This window comes from Pteropus alecto, unplaced genomic scaffold (assembly GCF_000325575.1).
Source record: "Pteropus alecto unplaced genomic scaffold, ASM32557v1 scaffold88, whole genome shotgun sequence".
In the NCBI taxonomy this organism is placed as follows: domain Eukaryota; kingdom Metazoa; phylum Chordata; class Mammalia; order Chiroptera; family Pteropodidae; genus Pteropus; species Pteropus alecto.
The window spans coordinates 4443230-4457670 of NW_006494611.1; the positions used below are offsets into that span (position 1 = coordinate 4443230).

At 41.4% G+C, this 14441-nt stretch overlaps 1 protein-coding gene across 5 annotated transcripts in view; it reads right to left on the reverse strand.

Moving 5' to 3' along the window:
* The window catches only part of DGKG (diacylglycerol kinase gamma), a 177560-nt gene that overhangs the window by 105724 nt on the left and 57395 nt on the right, over nucleotides 1–14441 (reverse strand). For 4 of the 5 annotated variants that reach the window (XM_025042358.1, XM_025042362.1, XM_025042361.1 and 1 more), the window contains exons 6-10: nucleotides 11827–12006; nucleotides 8424–8473; nucleotides 6205–6279; nucleotides 5448–5570; nucleotides 1222–1339 (exon numbers count right to left, since the gene is read on the reverse strand). In XM_025042358.1, the coding sequence (XP_024898126.1) occupies nucleotides 1222–1339; nucleotides 5448–5570; nucleotides 6205–6279; nucleotides 8424–8473; nucleotides 11827–12006 (546 nt within the window). The remainder of the gene's footprint in view (nucleotides 1–1221; nucleotides 1340–5447; nucleotides 5571–6204; nucleotides 6280–8423; nucleotides 8474–11826; nucleotides 12007–14441) is intronic. The other variant, XM_025042359.1, reaches the window with a different exon arrangement.

The window sequence follows — 14441 nt, forward strand, 5'->3', positions numbered from 1 at the left end:
TGCCTCCTTCTCAGTGGCCAGTCAGGGGCAGGGGACATATGGAGCTGGCCTTGCCTAATAGAAATTCAAAATAGTCTCCAGTTGTTCACTGAGAAGAGAGTCCACAGTTCTCCCAGGCACGCTTCTGTACCCTCCACCCTGCCAGACTGCCTTCCTCTGTGGGCAGTGAATGTGGCAGGAGAGCATCTCCAGAGGGCATTTTCTACTTGAGGGCAGTGTGAGGAGTCATCCTCGCTATCTATGGGTCGCAATGGCTATTTCATAAATTATTATTATTGTTGTTGTGTCTACTACTTACTACTATGTGAACAGCAGAGGCCCAACCTAGAGCTTAATCGGAATGAGACTGAGACTGAATCTATAAAAAGTAGTGAAAGCTGGATTTGAATGAGTGCTAGAAAGACTGGTGGGTCCTTTCTTTAGTCTTCAGATGCTCTTGGTGAACACTGGGCCCAGCTGTTAAGATGACTTTTGTGGCCGCGGTTACCTAGCTCACGTGTGCATGTTTAAAAGAAACACTGATGACCTGGACACACTCATGGGCCCTCCCCGGTCTCTGGTGGGTTCAGATCTGTCTGTATTGTGAGGTGATTGGCAGGACTCTGCACCCATGTACCCTGAGCCCTACAAAGCTTTCTCACTGCAGCCACCCCACTCTCCTCCTGTTCCCCAAATCCTACATGACCCATTCTTCCTTCCTTCCCCTCCATCTCTTTTTTCTGTTCTCCTCTCCAGTCTCCCTCTCTTCTTTTTCAAGTGTTTTTCTCTTGTCCCGTCTGACTTTACTAAATGGATTATAAAGTGAAACAATAGATAGTCTTAATTTCCACTGCATTTACAAATATAGTTTCATGTTACTTATTATTTTTTTTTTATAAAGGTTCTTCTGACCGCCCAAACTATTCACTAGTAAAACCCAACTGCAATTAGTATGAGCTACTTTTTAATTATGTGCGAACCTTAATAACTTTTTCCGAGGTGAGGGAGGGGCATGTCAGCAGCCCATGACAGCACTTCAGCAATGGGACCACACTTATCTATTTGACTTGGGTAGAACAAAAATAGAACATGGAGGTTTCGCTTTATTCTCTGCTGTCGAAACAATATGAGAGGTCCTTTAAGCTAGGAAGCAGAAATACCGAGAGTTTTTCTAGAATGCCTCAACCATGTGCAGAACAAGATACTTCTTGGGGAAAAGGGGTTTGAAGGAAGTTTACTCACAAATGCAGCACAGGCCTTGTTTCCGAACGCCCATCAGCATGACGTGGCACAAGTTGCAGTAGGTTGGTTTCTTGAAATGCTTCATGGTCCAGGCGTGCCTCCCATCCCCCGAGGAGCCCTGCAGGAATAGGAAGGAAATGGGGCACCCAGCAGGTGACTCAAGCTGGCAGAAGCCGTGGGCTAGCAGAAGCCTCCTGTCTGCCTTCTTCTTTCTAAAAAGACTCTTTTCTCATTTTTGAAGGATAAGATATTAAATTATTTTACTGATGTAAGGACTCTTTTAAAAGAAATGGAAATCAAAAGGAAGTTCTTTGTGTGTGTGTGTTTTCTAAGATTAGCAAATATTAAAAATTATTAAATATTAAAAATTAGGGATATCTGAGTGAGAGTATATGTTGTGGGGGGCAGAAAACAAGCCCTTTCTTACACGGCTGGTGGAAGTGTAAATCAGAACAAACTTTCTATCTATCTATCTATCTATCTATCTATCTATCTATCTATCTATCTATCTAATATCCTTTAAATGTTTGTAAACTTTGACTTACAAATTTTATTTCTTGGATTCTATCCTAAACAAATAATTTTTAAAAGACAGGTAAGCATTTTTCTGCTCTATCCAATGTTTAACCTAGCAAAATAACACAACACTGGAAATATCCCGAAGGTCTCAAAATTACCAAAATGTTAGTTGTGGTAGAGCCATGCGATTTAATGTTAAGTGGTCATCAAAAAATATTGATAAAAAATATCTAATTGCATGGAAATATGTTCATCATACAGTGCTATATAAAAAAAAGTAGAATGCAAATTTGATGATCTATTATGATCTCGGTTTTATATAATAAGATCTTGGATGGGAAGAAATGTCACTAAACTGTTAACAGAGGTTAGCTAGAGCTGGAAGCACTATGAATTTATTTATTCTCTAATTTTTATTTTCTGTATTTTCCAAATTTTTTATCGTGAGCATGTACTAGTTCTATAATCAGAAAAAAGTAGTTTAGTAAAAACAATGCACTCTTCTCATTAACTTTCTGTACACAGAAAAAACAGTAAAACAGAGAGAGGGTTAAGACATTTCCTCCTGACTTGGCTCAGAAGCAAATTCATCCTTCTCCACTAGATAAGCCAAGCCTCACACAATCCCACACTTTCCTGAACACCAAAGCTCCCACTATCTAGCCTCTGAGCACGCAGCCTTGCTGGAGGCTGTGACTTTCAAACTTCCCTCCTTGAATTTTGTCCCTGAACCTTTCTCATACATTCCATCAAAAGAGCACCACTCTAGGCTGGGCCTTAGGGCAGTAAAAAAAACTACTGTAGTAAGGTGGTGAGGGTTGACAGTCAGGTACTAAGAGTCCAGCGCACCGGACTCAAACCCGGTTCTTACTTCCAGGCCCCTCTGGTTTGCTGACTTCTGCTAGCGGTCTCTAGAGGAGCCCATATACTTTTCTAAATGCCAGTCTCCTCCTGGGGTCAGGGTAAGCTCTTTTTCCCTCACTGCCTCGAAACCTTACTTCTTCCAAGACCTGAGATGTATAGAATTATAGCCTTTTTACCTAATATTTTTTACTTTAATAAATAGGTTCACTAATTGATTAAGTGATTTGTTAAAAGACCGATTCATTCATTCCTTGACAAACATCATCCTCGAGGGATTTTTGTAAGAATTAAATTAAATAATACAAGCGAATCTCCTAATTCAGCGCCTGACACATTGTAAATTAAAACTTTTTATTAAGCTCCTACTCCATGCTAGACAGTAGAGGACACACAAAAAAGTAAAGAATATTTTCTTATGTATAAGGAGGTAGATTTACACCTATTCTAGAAATGAAAAAATGGAGACTCAGAGAAGTTATATAAATAGCCCAAGACTGCACAAGTAATATGTGACTAAGCCAGTAGTCAAACTGGGGGCTCTTGCTGGCCTCCTTCCATCTTTCTCACCTTCCTCCACAAACCAGGGTGTTATTCATAGACAGAAAGGAAACTACAGCACTGTTCAGTGGGCCCAAAGGACTGTCATTTTACCTGCAAACATCTTTATTAACTAAATCGGTTAGCTGACTCTCTCTTAGATATTATTTTCACAGATATTAACTAAGAAGGAAAAGGACCCTTTTTTGTTTGGGTTATAGCACCATCATGTGGCTCGTTCATTTCTACACAATTGGAGGTTGCAGGATGTGGACGTAACCTTCCTCATGCACTAGGCTGCTTCTGCATTTTCACTGGGAGACAGATTGTTTCTCATGCATCGCATTCAGAGATCTCAGACTTTTTAGTGGCCATGTGTGGGTTTTGAAAAAGCCAAACGAGCAATGTGACTTTTTAGACACTGAGGAATGTACTCTCTGTGCCCCAAATATTAAATGTAGAAACTTAAAATTTACTGTATATTTAAAAATAAATGCATAAAACTTTTGATTAATAAAAACTAAATTCACATTTGTTTTTTGTTTGCTACATTCTTGATTTGGAGGAGACACTGGGGAGAATGTTGAAGAAATTGTCTCTCCCTCCTCCAGCCATAAAACAGTAGGTCCACCCCATGCAAAGGACTGGTGGCACTTTGGGTTCAGCAAGTCCAAGATAGCAAATAGAAAATAGACATTTGTTCTTTGTGATTAAAATATCTCATCTCTATTTCCATGTTTCAGAGAAAAAACAGGTATGTTGGAACAGCGCCCAAGTAGAACTTCTGTTTTGATTCAGGTATAGTCTTGAATATTATATAGCAGAAAGTATATCTACTTATGTGAGCGCCCCCAGGTCCTCGCTCATTTGGGTTCTTGCACTCAGTAGCTTTTTGGTAAAGGGTCACTGAATGAGTGGTCTGCTGTTCCTGAATATGGAGGATGGCCTCTGGTACTAACCAGGTACTAACGGGCAAGTCCTTTACCTCTCTGGCCCTCAGTTTGCAAAATGAAGGGGATAGACCAGGGATCGCCAAAGTCTATTTCAGCTCTGACTTTCTAGGGTTCTAAGGAATAAGAAGGGAGTTGCATAGATCCTGGTTCCTTGATTTCGATTGAGTAGTTGGAAAGAATTGGACATGCTTTTAGATGATAGAAGGATTCTTAGTTCTCGAGTATTGGAAATGAAGGCTCAGCGTCGGTTCTGAAGTGCAGAACTGTCAGATGGAGACGTAGCTGGAAACGACCGTCAGAGGATAGCCCGGCTGAACTTCCTGTTCCATTCCTCTCTATAACATTTCCGTAATCTCAAAGAGGTGGCACACAACCTGGTAAATGCTCAATGTCACCATTTCTACCTCCTGTATGAAAGTTACCTCCCTTGGTAATTAAGCAGAAAATACAGTAACTGATTAGGTCAGATGCAGGCATATATAACCACTGACTTTCCATTAAACCTCTAAATTTATCCCCTACTCTGATCAAACTGGGAGGTTTCTCTAATACACCTTGAACTTTCTTTCATTTGAGTCTTCGATCAAGGTATTCTCTTGACCATAAACTCTCTTTTCCATGATCTTCTAACACAAAATCATACCCGTTCTTGTAAATCAGATTAAACATCCTTCTAGGTCCATCTACTTGATCTTTATCTAAAAAATAGGATATCAAAATTGCATGTATGATACCTTCAGGGCCAGAGCAAACACCTTCCAATATTTCTTCCCACTGATCTCACCCCAAAGTGTGGGTCATTAGAAAGTACAGGATCTTTGGTATCAAGGACAAATCAATTCTGGCTCCTTTTTTGTTCCTTAGGCTAAGAATCTCAGTTTTCTGTTCGTATAAGTTGGGGAAAAAATACCTACTTTATCTGGTTGTTTTGCTTGTTAAATAAGATACCATCATTGACTGCCCTTCTCTTCACAATGAATTGGTATTTTTTCCTTTTCTTCTTTCTTCCTCAACTCCCTAAGAATTGTTAACCCTAATTTGTGACAAAGATAGAATTCTTCCTTGACATTTGTTTGGCCTTTGCCTGGTCGAGTATAACCTTCTGGTGGGTGACTATGATATCTGTGTCCCCTCACAGAGCTCAAAACAGTACCTTTATTTAGTTATAATTTTGGACGCATCTGTCAAATGAATGAATATATTTCAGTCACCAATAGGGTAAAAAGAGAGGACTTTTGTCCTGGCCTAGAGCACTAGGGCAGAAGCCAAGGCGACGTATAGATGTTAACTTCCACATAGAGCTCGATGTTCCTGAAAGGCAAGAGATCTTTGAGCTCAGGCTTGCTGACTTACAGAATCATCCATGCCCAAGAGGACCAGCAATGGAATGGTGGTCATCCCTCCATGGACCCATTCCTGCAGAGACACAAAGCCGTCCCGGTCGTAGTCCATTCCTTGCAACATCTCCTTCAGTATCTGCGGAATCCACAGAGCAGCAATTGTCCACTTTCATCCTCGACTTCTCTGCCCACCTCTGCCCTCTTATTTGTTATGCATTGCCTGGCTTGTGTTTTACCTCCTTTCCCTCTGATTCACAGTGAGGAGAGCAGTGAGGGAGCAAGTGGGGGTGAGGAGACCAGGGCTCCAGGCCTGGCTCTGCCCTACCCTGGACAGAACCCTGACCCTGGGTTCTGCTTTGCTCATCTGTAAAATGGAAATAACATTGCTATATCTGTAGCACTGCAGTGAGGATTAGAAAAAAGATATATAAAATATAATGATTATCTTATCCGGTGATTGAGAAGAATCTTTAAAATTCTTTCTAGCTGTAAACTCTTTGATCTATGAATGCTTGTTATAAAAATTTAGCGCTGGTGAAAAGGTTAGGGAGAATTATTCTTTGAATTATGTCTACACTTTCCCCCACTGTCTATAATTTTTTCCTATTAGAGAAGTGTGAGGTCAAGGTGTAGGATCCCAGAGAAGCTGTCTGTAAGCAGATGAGTAGCGGGGAGCCTGCATAGTAAACATTTGTATGCAAGTCCTGGGTGTGTCCCACTTGTCTCTTGGAAGCTCACTTGGAAGTTGCCCCATGTTTCTGGAAACTCACAGGCCTTAGCTCCGTGGGATCCCACTCAAGATACTGGGCAATGTGCAGCATTTGGTTGACAATACGATCCATCTCCTAGAACACATCAAAGGGAGAAACCAAGTGAAGGTGTGTTTTCCAGAGCAAGACTCAACATCAAACCCCGTGTGGCAAGATGGGCAGAGCAGAGTATGAGAAGCAGCCAGTGCAATATGCTGGCATTTCATGGGGAGGACAATTGTGTAGAACCGGTATGTTCCACTGGTCAGATGTCCTGGTCAGTTATAGAGGGCAGAAGTAAACCAAGGGGTGTAGAGAGGAGGAGTTGAGGGTTGGCCTATTTTGTCCTTGCCACTGGGGTGGCGAGCGGAGAGCAGAATCAGGTTTTGTATTGAAATTGCTCTGGCAGACTAGAGGTGCCTTTTGTACAGGAAGAAAAACCTCTCTAACAGTCACCCCAGCAGTGGAGCTGCTGTTTCAAGGCAGTGGGTGAACTCTCCCGTCCTGGGAGTGTTCACAAAGAGGCTGGGTGTCCAGTTGCCAGGGATTCTTGGAAAGTTGAATCAAATAACTCTTTTTGAGACTGCTTCAGTCCACTGAAGTTACCTTCCAAATATATCTGGAATTTAACCACTTCTTACCACCTGCAATGCTTCTACCCTGGTGCAAGTTACCATCATTTCTTGTTTTGATAGTTTCAATAGCCTCCTACCCAGTATCTCTTCTTGCACCCCTATAGTCTGGACTCAACACAGCAACTAGAGTGATCCTATTATAACTCAAGTCAACTACGTCGTTCCTCCACTCAAAATCTCCAGTGGTTCTCCATTTCTCCACATAAACCCTCTCAATCACCTAAAGGCTCGAAAATGGTTTGCAAATTTCTTCCACCACCACCCCCAGCCCCGCATCCCATTACTCCTTTGATCTCACCTCCTATTACTTATTGACTCTGACCTCATCTGTCACTAATTTCACTAATTCTGCTTCCTAGTTAATCTGCTAACATTTCAGGCACCCCTCAGGGCCTTTGCTCTTGCTGTCCCCTCTCTCGAAAGGCACATCCACTGATATCCCCATGACTGTGTCCCTCACCTCCCTCAAGTCTCTGTTCGGACGTCCCCTCCTCAGGGAGACTTTCCTTGGCTCCTCTAGCTACAACCGCAGTTCTCCCCAACACTTCCTTTCCCTCTTTCATTTTTCTTTTAGCACACTCCTCTAGCACATATTTTCCTATGTTGTTCAGTAAGTGTTGCATTAGAGCGAAAGCTTCATGAGGGCATGGACTTTTGTCAGTATCCTCAGTGTTAGAATAGTACCTGACACATAATAGGTACTTAATAAATACATGTTGACCAAATGTTTGAATCTGTGATTCTCTGGTAGTTCCTTGTCATGACCCAACCCATGGCACTGCAATGTGGCTGTAGGGATCTCATAAAGACACTCTGGGGTTTAGAGGAAACTGAGATCTTTTGGTTGGTCTAATAAACTTGTTCCCCTTCTCCTTCCCTCTGGTCTAATTCAGCCCTATGCACCTCAACCTCAGAGCCTTTGTGTTCACGAGTTCCATCTCTAACACTGCCGGCCATGAAGACAAGGCCTGTCTGACTCTATTTGCCCTCTCCCCTCTCTGCCTTCTTCCTTTTCCATCCTTCCTTTCACTGCACCTATCCCTTCTTATTCCTGAGCGGTAGGGGTGAGTCTCAGGCTTTCCCAGGTGCAATGAGATGGAACCATGTGCTCAGAGCACATAGAACCAGATTCCTAGAGCTAGTGACCTGGGGTACGAGAGGAAGGCAAGGGTGATGCCAAAGCACACAAGCAGTTACCTGAACCTTCCTTCCTCCTGCCCTCTCGCCCTGGTCTTGCTGCCTCTCCCACCTCCTCCTGCCTGCCCCTGAGCTCCAGCAGGAAATTGTAAGGAGAATTTCTGAACCCATTAGGAAGTTAAACTAGAGGAGATACTAAAGCATCTACCCATTCTGAAATTTTATGATCCTGGGTTTCTGGAATAAAAAGGCAAGTTGAAGTTCACTGTCCTCCAGGCTGGCTCTTTGGAAATAGAATGTGGTGGTGGTGGGGGGGAGTTGGGGCGGGGGAGGTTCTATTCATTTCTGCAGCCCATATTGAGACATTGTTGTTCTTGTAAAGATGAAACAGTTTTCAGACTCTTTATCCACTGGCTCCCCTCTCCCCCAGGCTTTCTTGGATCAAGGAGGGATGTTGGGAGAGCTTACCGCTTGGTCCAGGAGACCGTTCTCATCTGAATCATAGAGACGAAACATGACTGAAAGAAACACAGAGGTGAGGCTTGAGGTGTCCTCCAGGCACCAGGGACGAGCTGAGGCTCTGTTGCTGCCAGTTTTTAGATCAGTTCTGACCATCACTGGGGCAAAGGCTGTTGCAACCAGCTCAACCCACTCCCCAAGGCACAGAGTCTGACTTCCTTACAGAGAGTGTGGGAAGAGGGAAGAGAACCAAGCTACCTGGCTTCTGGGACTGCCTAAGCATTAACTCCGTGGCTGGTGTAGAGCATTTGTATCTCTCAGCATCACTGGAACACAACTCAAAGCAAGTGCCCAGCTGATGGTGGGGCAGAGGTACCAGAAATATAGATGGAGCATTGCTTCTATTGCACACAGAAAGGGTGTGGAGTTAGGCAGATTCAAATCTTGGGCCTGCCCTACTACCTCTAAGGCATCAAATAAGTCAACTTCTTTAGGCTCAGTTTCTTCATCTGAAACATGGAGAGTATAATAGTTTCTTTCTCCTAGTTTTTTTAAAAATGAAAATAAATATGTAAATCATATACTAAATCTACAGTGCTTGGAATGTAGAAAGCACTCAATTTACTTTATTTGTTTTTATATCCTTTCATTAATGAACATTTATATGTAGCATTTAACATGTACAATGTACTGTCCTGTGCGCTTTGTCATTATTAGTTATTTAATCCTCAATAATGTAGTCATTATCACAGAAACTATTGTATTTCTTTTTATAAAATGTCAACATGCTGTTCAGAAACACCCTCTATATCATGTGTTAGTGGTAGGTGATGTAGGATAAGGACGACCTGAAAGAGATATCTGAGCAAAGGACTAAAATGTTCACTTATAGGACCTGGAAACTCCCATTTCGTTCATCTAAAAGGTAGAGATCCTGTCTGTGGTCTCGGAAGTAAGCAGGGTGGGGAGCAGAGCTGAACATGTCTCCATATTCCTCCCATTCTTTACAACCCTTTGTCCTGCCTGCTTTCTCTGCGGACCACCCCTCCCCAATTCCTCCCCCATGCAACCACTTTGGGTCTCACGGGGCCACATCACTCCTATCAAGTTGCCTTTCGGTCTTCACTTCCTTCTACATGTTTTAGTGTCTCCGCAGCTTGTTTATTCAGTGGTGTGTCTCTGGTTTGAGCTTAAATTGTTTAAAGTAGGGTCATGGGCTTCTGATTTTTTGTGACTCCTCAGAATGTCCCAGTCAGAGGCACTCAACATAGGAGGCTGACTTACCCAACAGATGGTTGCATGATGTAAAGAAGGAGAGAACTTCCCACTGGGCATTGCTCCCAGGTCCTGGGCCGGGATGAGTCTCTAACACAAAACTCTCTCGGTCCTATTGTGTATGAACAGTAGAACTAGAAAGTGTAAGCACCTATTTATTTCAGCATCCTGGCCTCAGGCAAGTCGTTTAACCTTTCTGTGCTTTCTTTCATGTAAAATGAGAATAATCCTATCAATCTTCTTGGGTTATTATGAGGTTAAAATGAGATAATTCATTTAAAATGCTTAGCAAATACAAGGTGTTCGATGAGAAGAGTTATTATTGTTATTATTGCATTGGTGATAGGTGGGATTTCAGGCTATTACTTCCAAAAACACACGTTTGGTTATTAAAAAGAAAAGCTTAATTTGTTTTCAATCATTAAAATCAAGGGAGGATTTGAATCTATTTGGTTTAATTAAACTCTACAGGACAAATGACCAAGGTCCCGTGACAATAAATTACAAGGAAAAAAAAATAAGCAAAAGATTTAAAGAGACTGGAGAGACATGATAACCAATGGCAATGTATGGACCTAACCTGGATCCCGATACAAATAAACAGTTGAAAATATATAAGATAATGGGGAAAATGCAAATGCTGACTGAATATTTGATAATAGTAAGGAATCATTTTCTTTAGATGTGATAATGGTGTTGTGGTTATATTTAAGACAAAGTCATATTTTAGAGGTACATACTGAAATATTTACAGACGAAATTATATGATGTCTGGAATTTGTCTGAAAATAACCTGAGGTAGAGGGAATGGATAGGAGGTATAAATAAAACATGATTGACCATAAACTGGTAACTGCTGAAGGTGGCTGATAGGTACATTGAAGTTCGTTGTACTCTCTACTTTTATCTGTGCTTGAAATTTTCTACAATAAAAAGTTTTTAAAAATGTTTCTTTTTATTGGTATTGTAAGACTGAGTCTGAGAGCCACGAATATGAAGAATCTGTCACATTCTCTCTGGTATTTATGAACAAATATAACACCTGAAGCTCAAAATCCAGCTGAATGTTGGAAATAATTTGACATTTCACTTTTAACATTAGCCAGAAGAAACAGAAATTTGCTACATCTGCTTCCAAATTAGCCTTTAAGATCTGCAACTGTTAGCACCTCAAACCTATGGAGATGATTTCAAACTCCGCTAATGAGCAAACTGTTTCATTTTGTTCTTGGCAGGGATTAACCTTTACCAGACGTTTCCTTGCTAATGTTTAAGCTTTGTTCATTAGTCTTACTAATTCCTGGAATTTTGACTTTTGTATGTGTTTTCTCCTTAATGTCTACTAAGGTCCCAAGAGAAGCCAAACAATATTCACATATTTTTAACAAGGTCCTATCATTTCCTGCTTTAAAAAGTTTTCCTGCAGGCTCACTCAGAGGCCAATGAGACCATCCCTAGAGTGAGTCATCTGCAAGACTGTTTCAGCCACTGCGGGCTTTCTTTCTGTCACCAGCTATTACCTTCCTCCTGAAGATAAGTTTTTGCAACCAATTTTAGTAGCAGCATGAAACCAAGCTCAACTCCCTTAATTAACTAGCTCCTTTTCTCTAAAGGCCAAAAAACTTGGGGTGGGGATAGGAGATGGGTGAGAAATGAAAATAAATAAGCTTTCATAAGACAGAGGTTGATTAGATCTCAAGAAAAAAAAATTCTTCATGGGTAAGAGTTGCTTGGGCACGGAAGACGAGAAGGAAGACAGATGCTGAACATCTTCCCTTGAAAAATCTACTAAGGGGAGGCAACAGCTTCCTAGTTGCAGGCTTTCAGGAAATTCTGCCAGCAAAAGAAGGGAGTCTTGACCCCTTGCAGAGATCCCTTCCCTTTCCAAATCCTGGTTCTCAATACCAAGACCTCAGATGCATTTCCCACTCTCCATACAACTGATGCTGGACCCCAGGGTTGACTCTAGGAAATGTTTATATCACTGCTCGCGACAGGGCAGGAAAACCTCTCCCAATGGGGCAGGACCTATACCCATGATCCCAGAACAATCTCCAGCATGTTTAGAATGATGAGCAGGACAGTAGATATTCCTCTAGGAAAAAAGCTGAGGCCCCTTGTCGGGGTGAGTACTTACATTCTAGCTTATCCTGAGGTCTCCCCATCTCCAGCAAGGACAGATAACACACGACATCCTTCAGGTACACGATGGGGGATTCTGAGCCTGAAGATTGAGCAGCATGGTTTTCCAGGGGGACTGAAGCCGCTTGATCTTTAGCTAGCACTTGCTTCTCGGTGATCTTTGATTCCGTAATAGCTAAGAGGAAAGCATCCAAGGACACAATGTTTAGTAAATATTAAATTCTTTTCATGGTAGAAGCAGGAAGTTTATGTAAGTATCTTCAAAAGCACTGGTTACGTAAATATGATCAAATCAGTGGCACTAGAAATCCAGCTTGTGGAGTTCATACTCTGAATGGACCCTAATCTGACTCTTTTAAGTGTCTGTATCCTTGTAAAAAATTCACCTATACTCTGCAAAAGGAGGATAGTGATTTTTAGTAATATCAATAGCCAACAGTTAAATGTCATTTAATCTCATATTTTGGGAACACGCCCAATTCGTAGAGGTAATTTTGGATAGGATTCCAAAATCCAGACCATTGGTCATTTATTGATACACTTTTTTACCAGTTTCTTCTCAAATACATTTAATGATGAATAAGATGATGAATAGGTCAAAAGAGAAAACTGGGAGTGACCATCAACTGATTTCCAGAAACTAGGAAGAATTTTGACTAACTGCAAGTCTAACCAGTTGAATAAGAAAATGCAGAAAGTGGTTTATTGTACCACAGGAATAAAGTTTTCCCTCTGAAATTTTCCTTCTCATAGGTAGGAAAACCCTCTGTTCTTTCTACACAATTTGTCCTCCAGGTCAGAAATATAAGGTTACTAACTAACCATAAAATTAGGCACCTATAATTTACTATGTGAATTATACTTTTTGAGGCATTTTGAGTGCTATCTCTCTTCTCCCAACCTCTGTATATCCATATTTACCAAAAATTATCTCTGAATATCCAGTAAGAGGGTGCAACTCACAGAAAACACTAAATAGGCTATATCAAATGAGAATTTAGTTTCTTCTTCTGGCTTCTGCTTGGGCAAAGGAAAAGGCTGGAATTTTCAACAGATGGAAGTTCCAGTACTTGGCTCTTCCTTGCTGGGATAGGCTGTTCTCTGTATTGTCTGCCTGGCCCTATGTTCTTGTTTCTGGTGAACAAAGACATCTGATTAAGACATCCATGAAAGGTGGCCTAACAGGAAAAAGATTTTCTACTTTAAATCTTGAATCACAAAAGAAGGTGAAAAAAGTGTTGTATGCCTCCCTTGTCCAGGAGCCAGATAATTGCCCTTTCATGATTTGACCACAGGAGATGAATATTCTCCATGTATAAGAGAAACCAATTCTCCAGGAGAAAGACCCTGGAAGTTACTTTCAGACCCAGAATGATATAGATGTGGCCAGTAAGCATGGTGGTCAAGTAAGTCAGCCGACTTCGATTATCATCATCAATTATCTTTTCTCACATATCACATGACAGCATCCCCAATAGATCTTTCCTTGGAACTTCAGAAACTTTGGCCATAAAACAATCCACCCCCAGCCAAGGTGGAAGCTCAGGGAATAAAGTGTAATGTCTCTCAGGTTCCTCTTGAAGTTCCAGATACTTGGGCTAAGACAGTCTCTGGGTAAGGAATTTGGGGCCAAATTCTTTTCATGGTTGATTTTCTTGCTGAGAGTTTAGAATCTCAAAGCTTCCAGTTTCACTTTCTTTTCTACCATGAGAGTGATCTGTGTCATACTGTGCCTCTTCTATTCCACATAAGATTCAAGACTTATTTGTGATTTAATCCTATTTGCCCAAGGTGCCATGGACCTAGCGTGGGACGCTGGCAGGGGTGTGGATGAGCCCATACTTCGTAGAGTCTCACCCTGCTGCTGTCCCTGAAAGCCTCAGGAAGGCACCGATGCTTTTAATCCTTGCTTTTTGGAGCCCCATGAGCAGTCTGGAATTTGCTGAGCTTATGGTCCAGAGGCAGCTCTCCATTCCAAGTCATGTTCTGCTTTCCATTCATAGCGAGTCTTTTTTTTTTTTTTTTTTAAATCTCACCAGTCTTTCAGTTAAACACTGAAAACTTGATAATCCTTCTAGTTGCCCTTTAAGCCGTGACTGGAAAAATGATTAGAACATCTGGTATCCACTGGAAGACAGTCTCTCATCCTAGGTCCCTATTACAATTAGTTCTCATTCAGTTGTATTATCTCCTATCTATACTGTGTTATATATATTTGAAAGATATAATAAAACTGCACTCTTTATCCACTGGGCACAATCCAAGAGCTGGAATTCACCAATATGAATCAATCTTTTCCGGACAATAATGTGCAGGAAATTAGGTCTGACTCTCAGACTCTCTGTATTTGAAGCTCCAAGGGCAAGCTGGGAGGTAGACAGTCTCTGAGAGTCCTTCCACGGCAATAGGATGCCCATTTGATACACTTGGAGATTGAGGGTGCAGACTGAAGAAGAACTTGGCAGACCATGATGAGTTAATAATAAAGTATACTTCTAGAGAGTGGCCTGAGTAGTAACTGCTAATATTTACTGAACATTCATTGTGTTCTAGGCGCTGTTCTAATTATTCTACACATATAACTCACTTAACCTCCATATCAACACATTA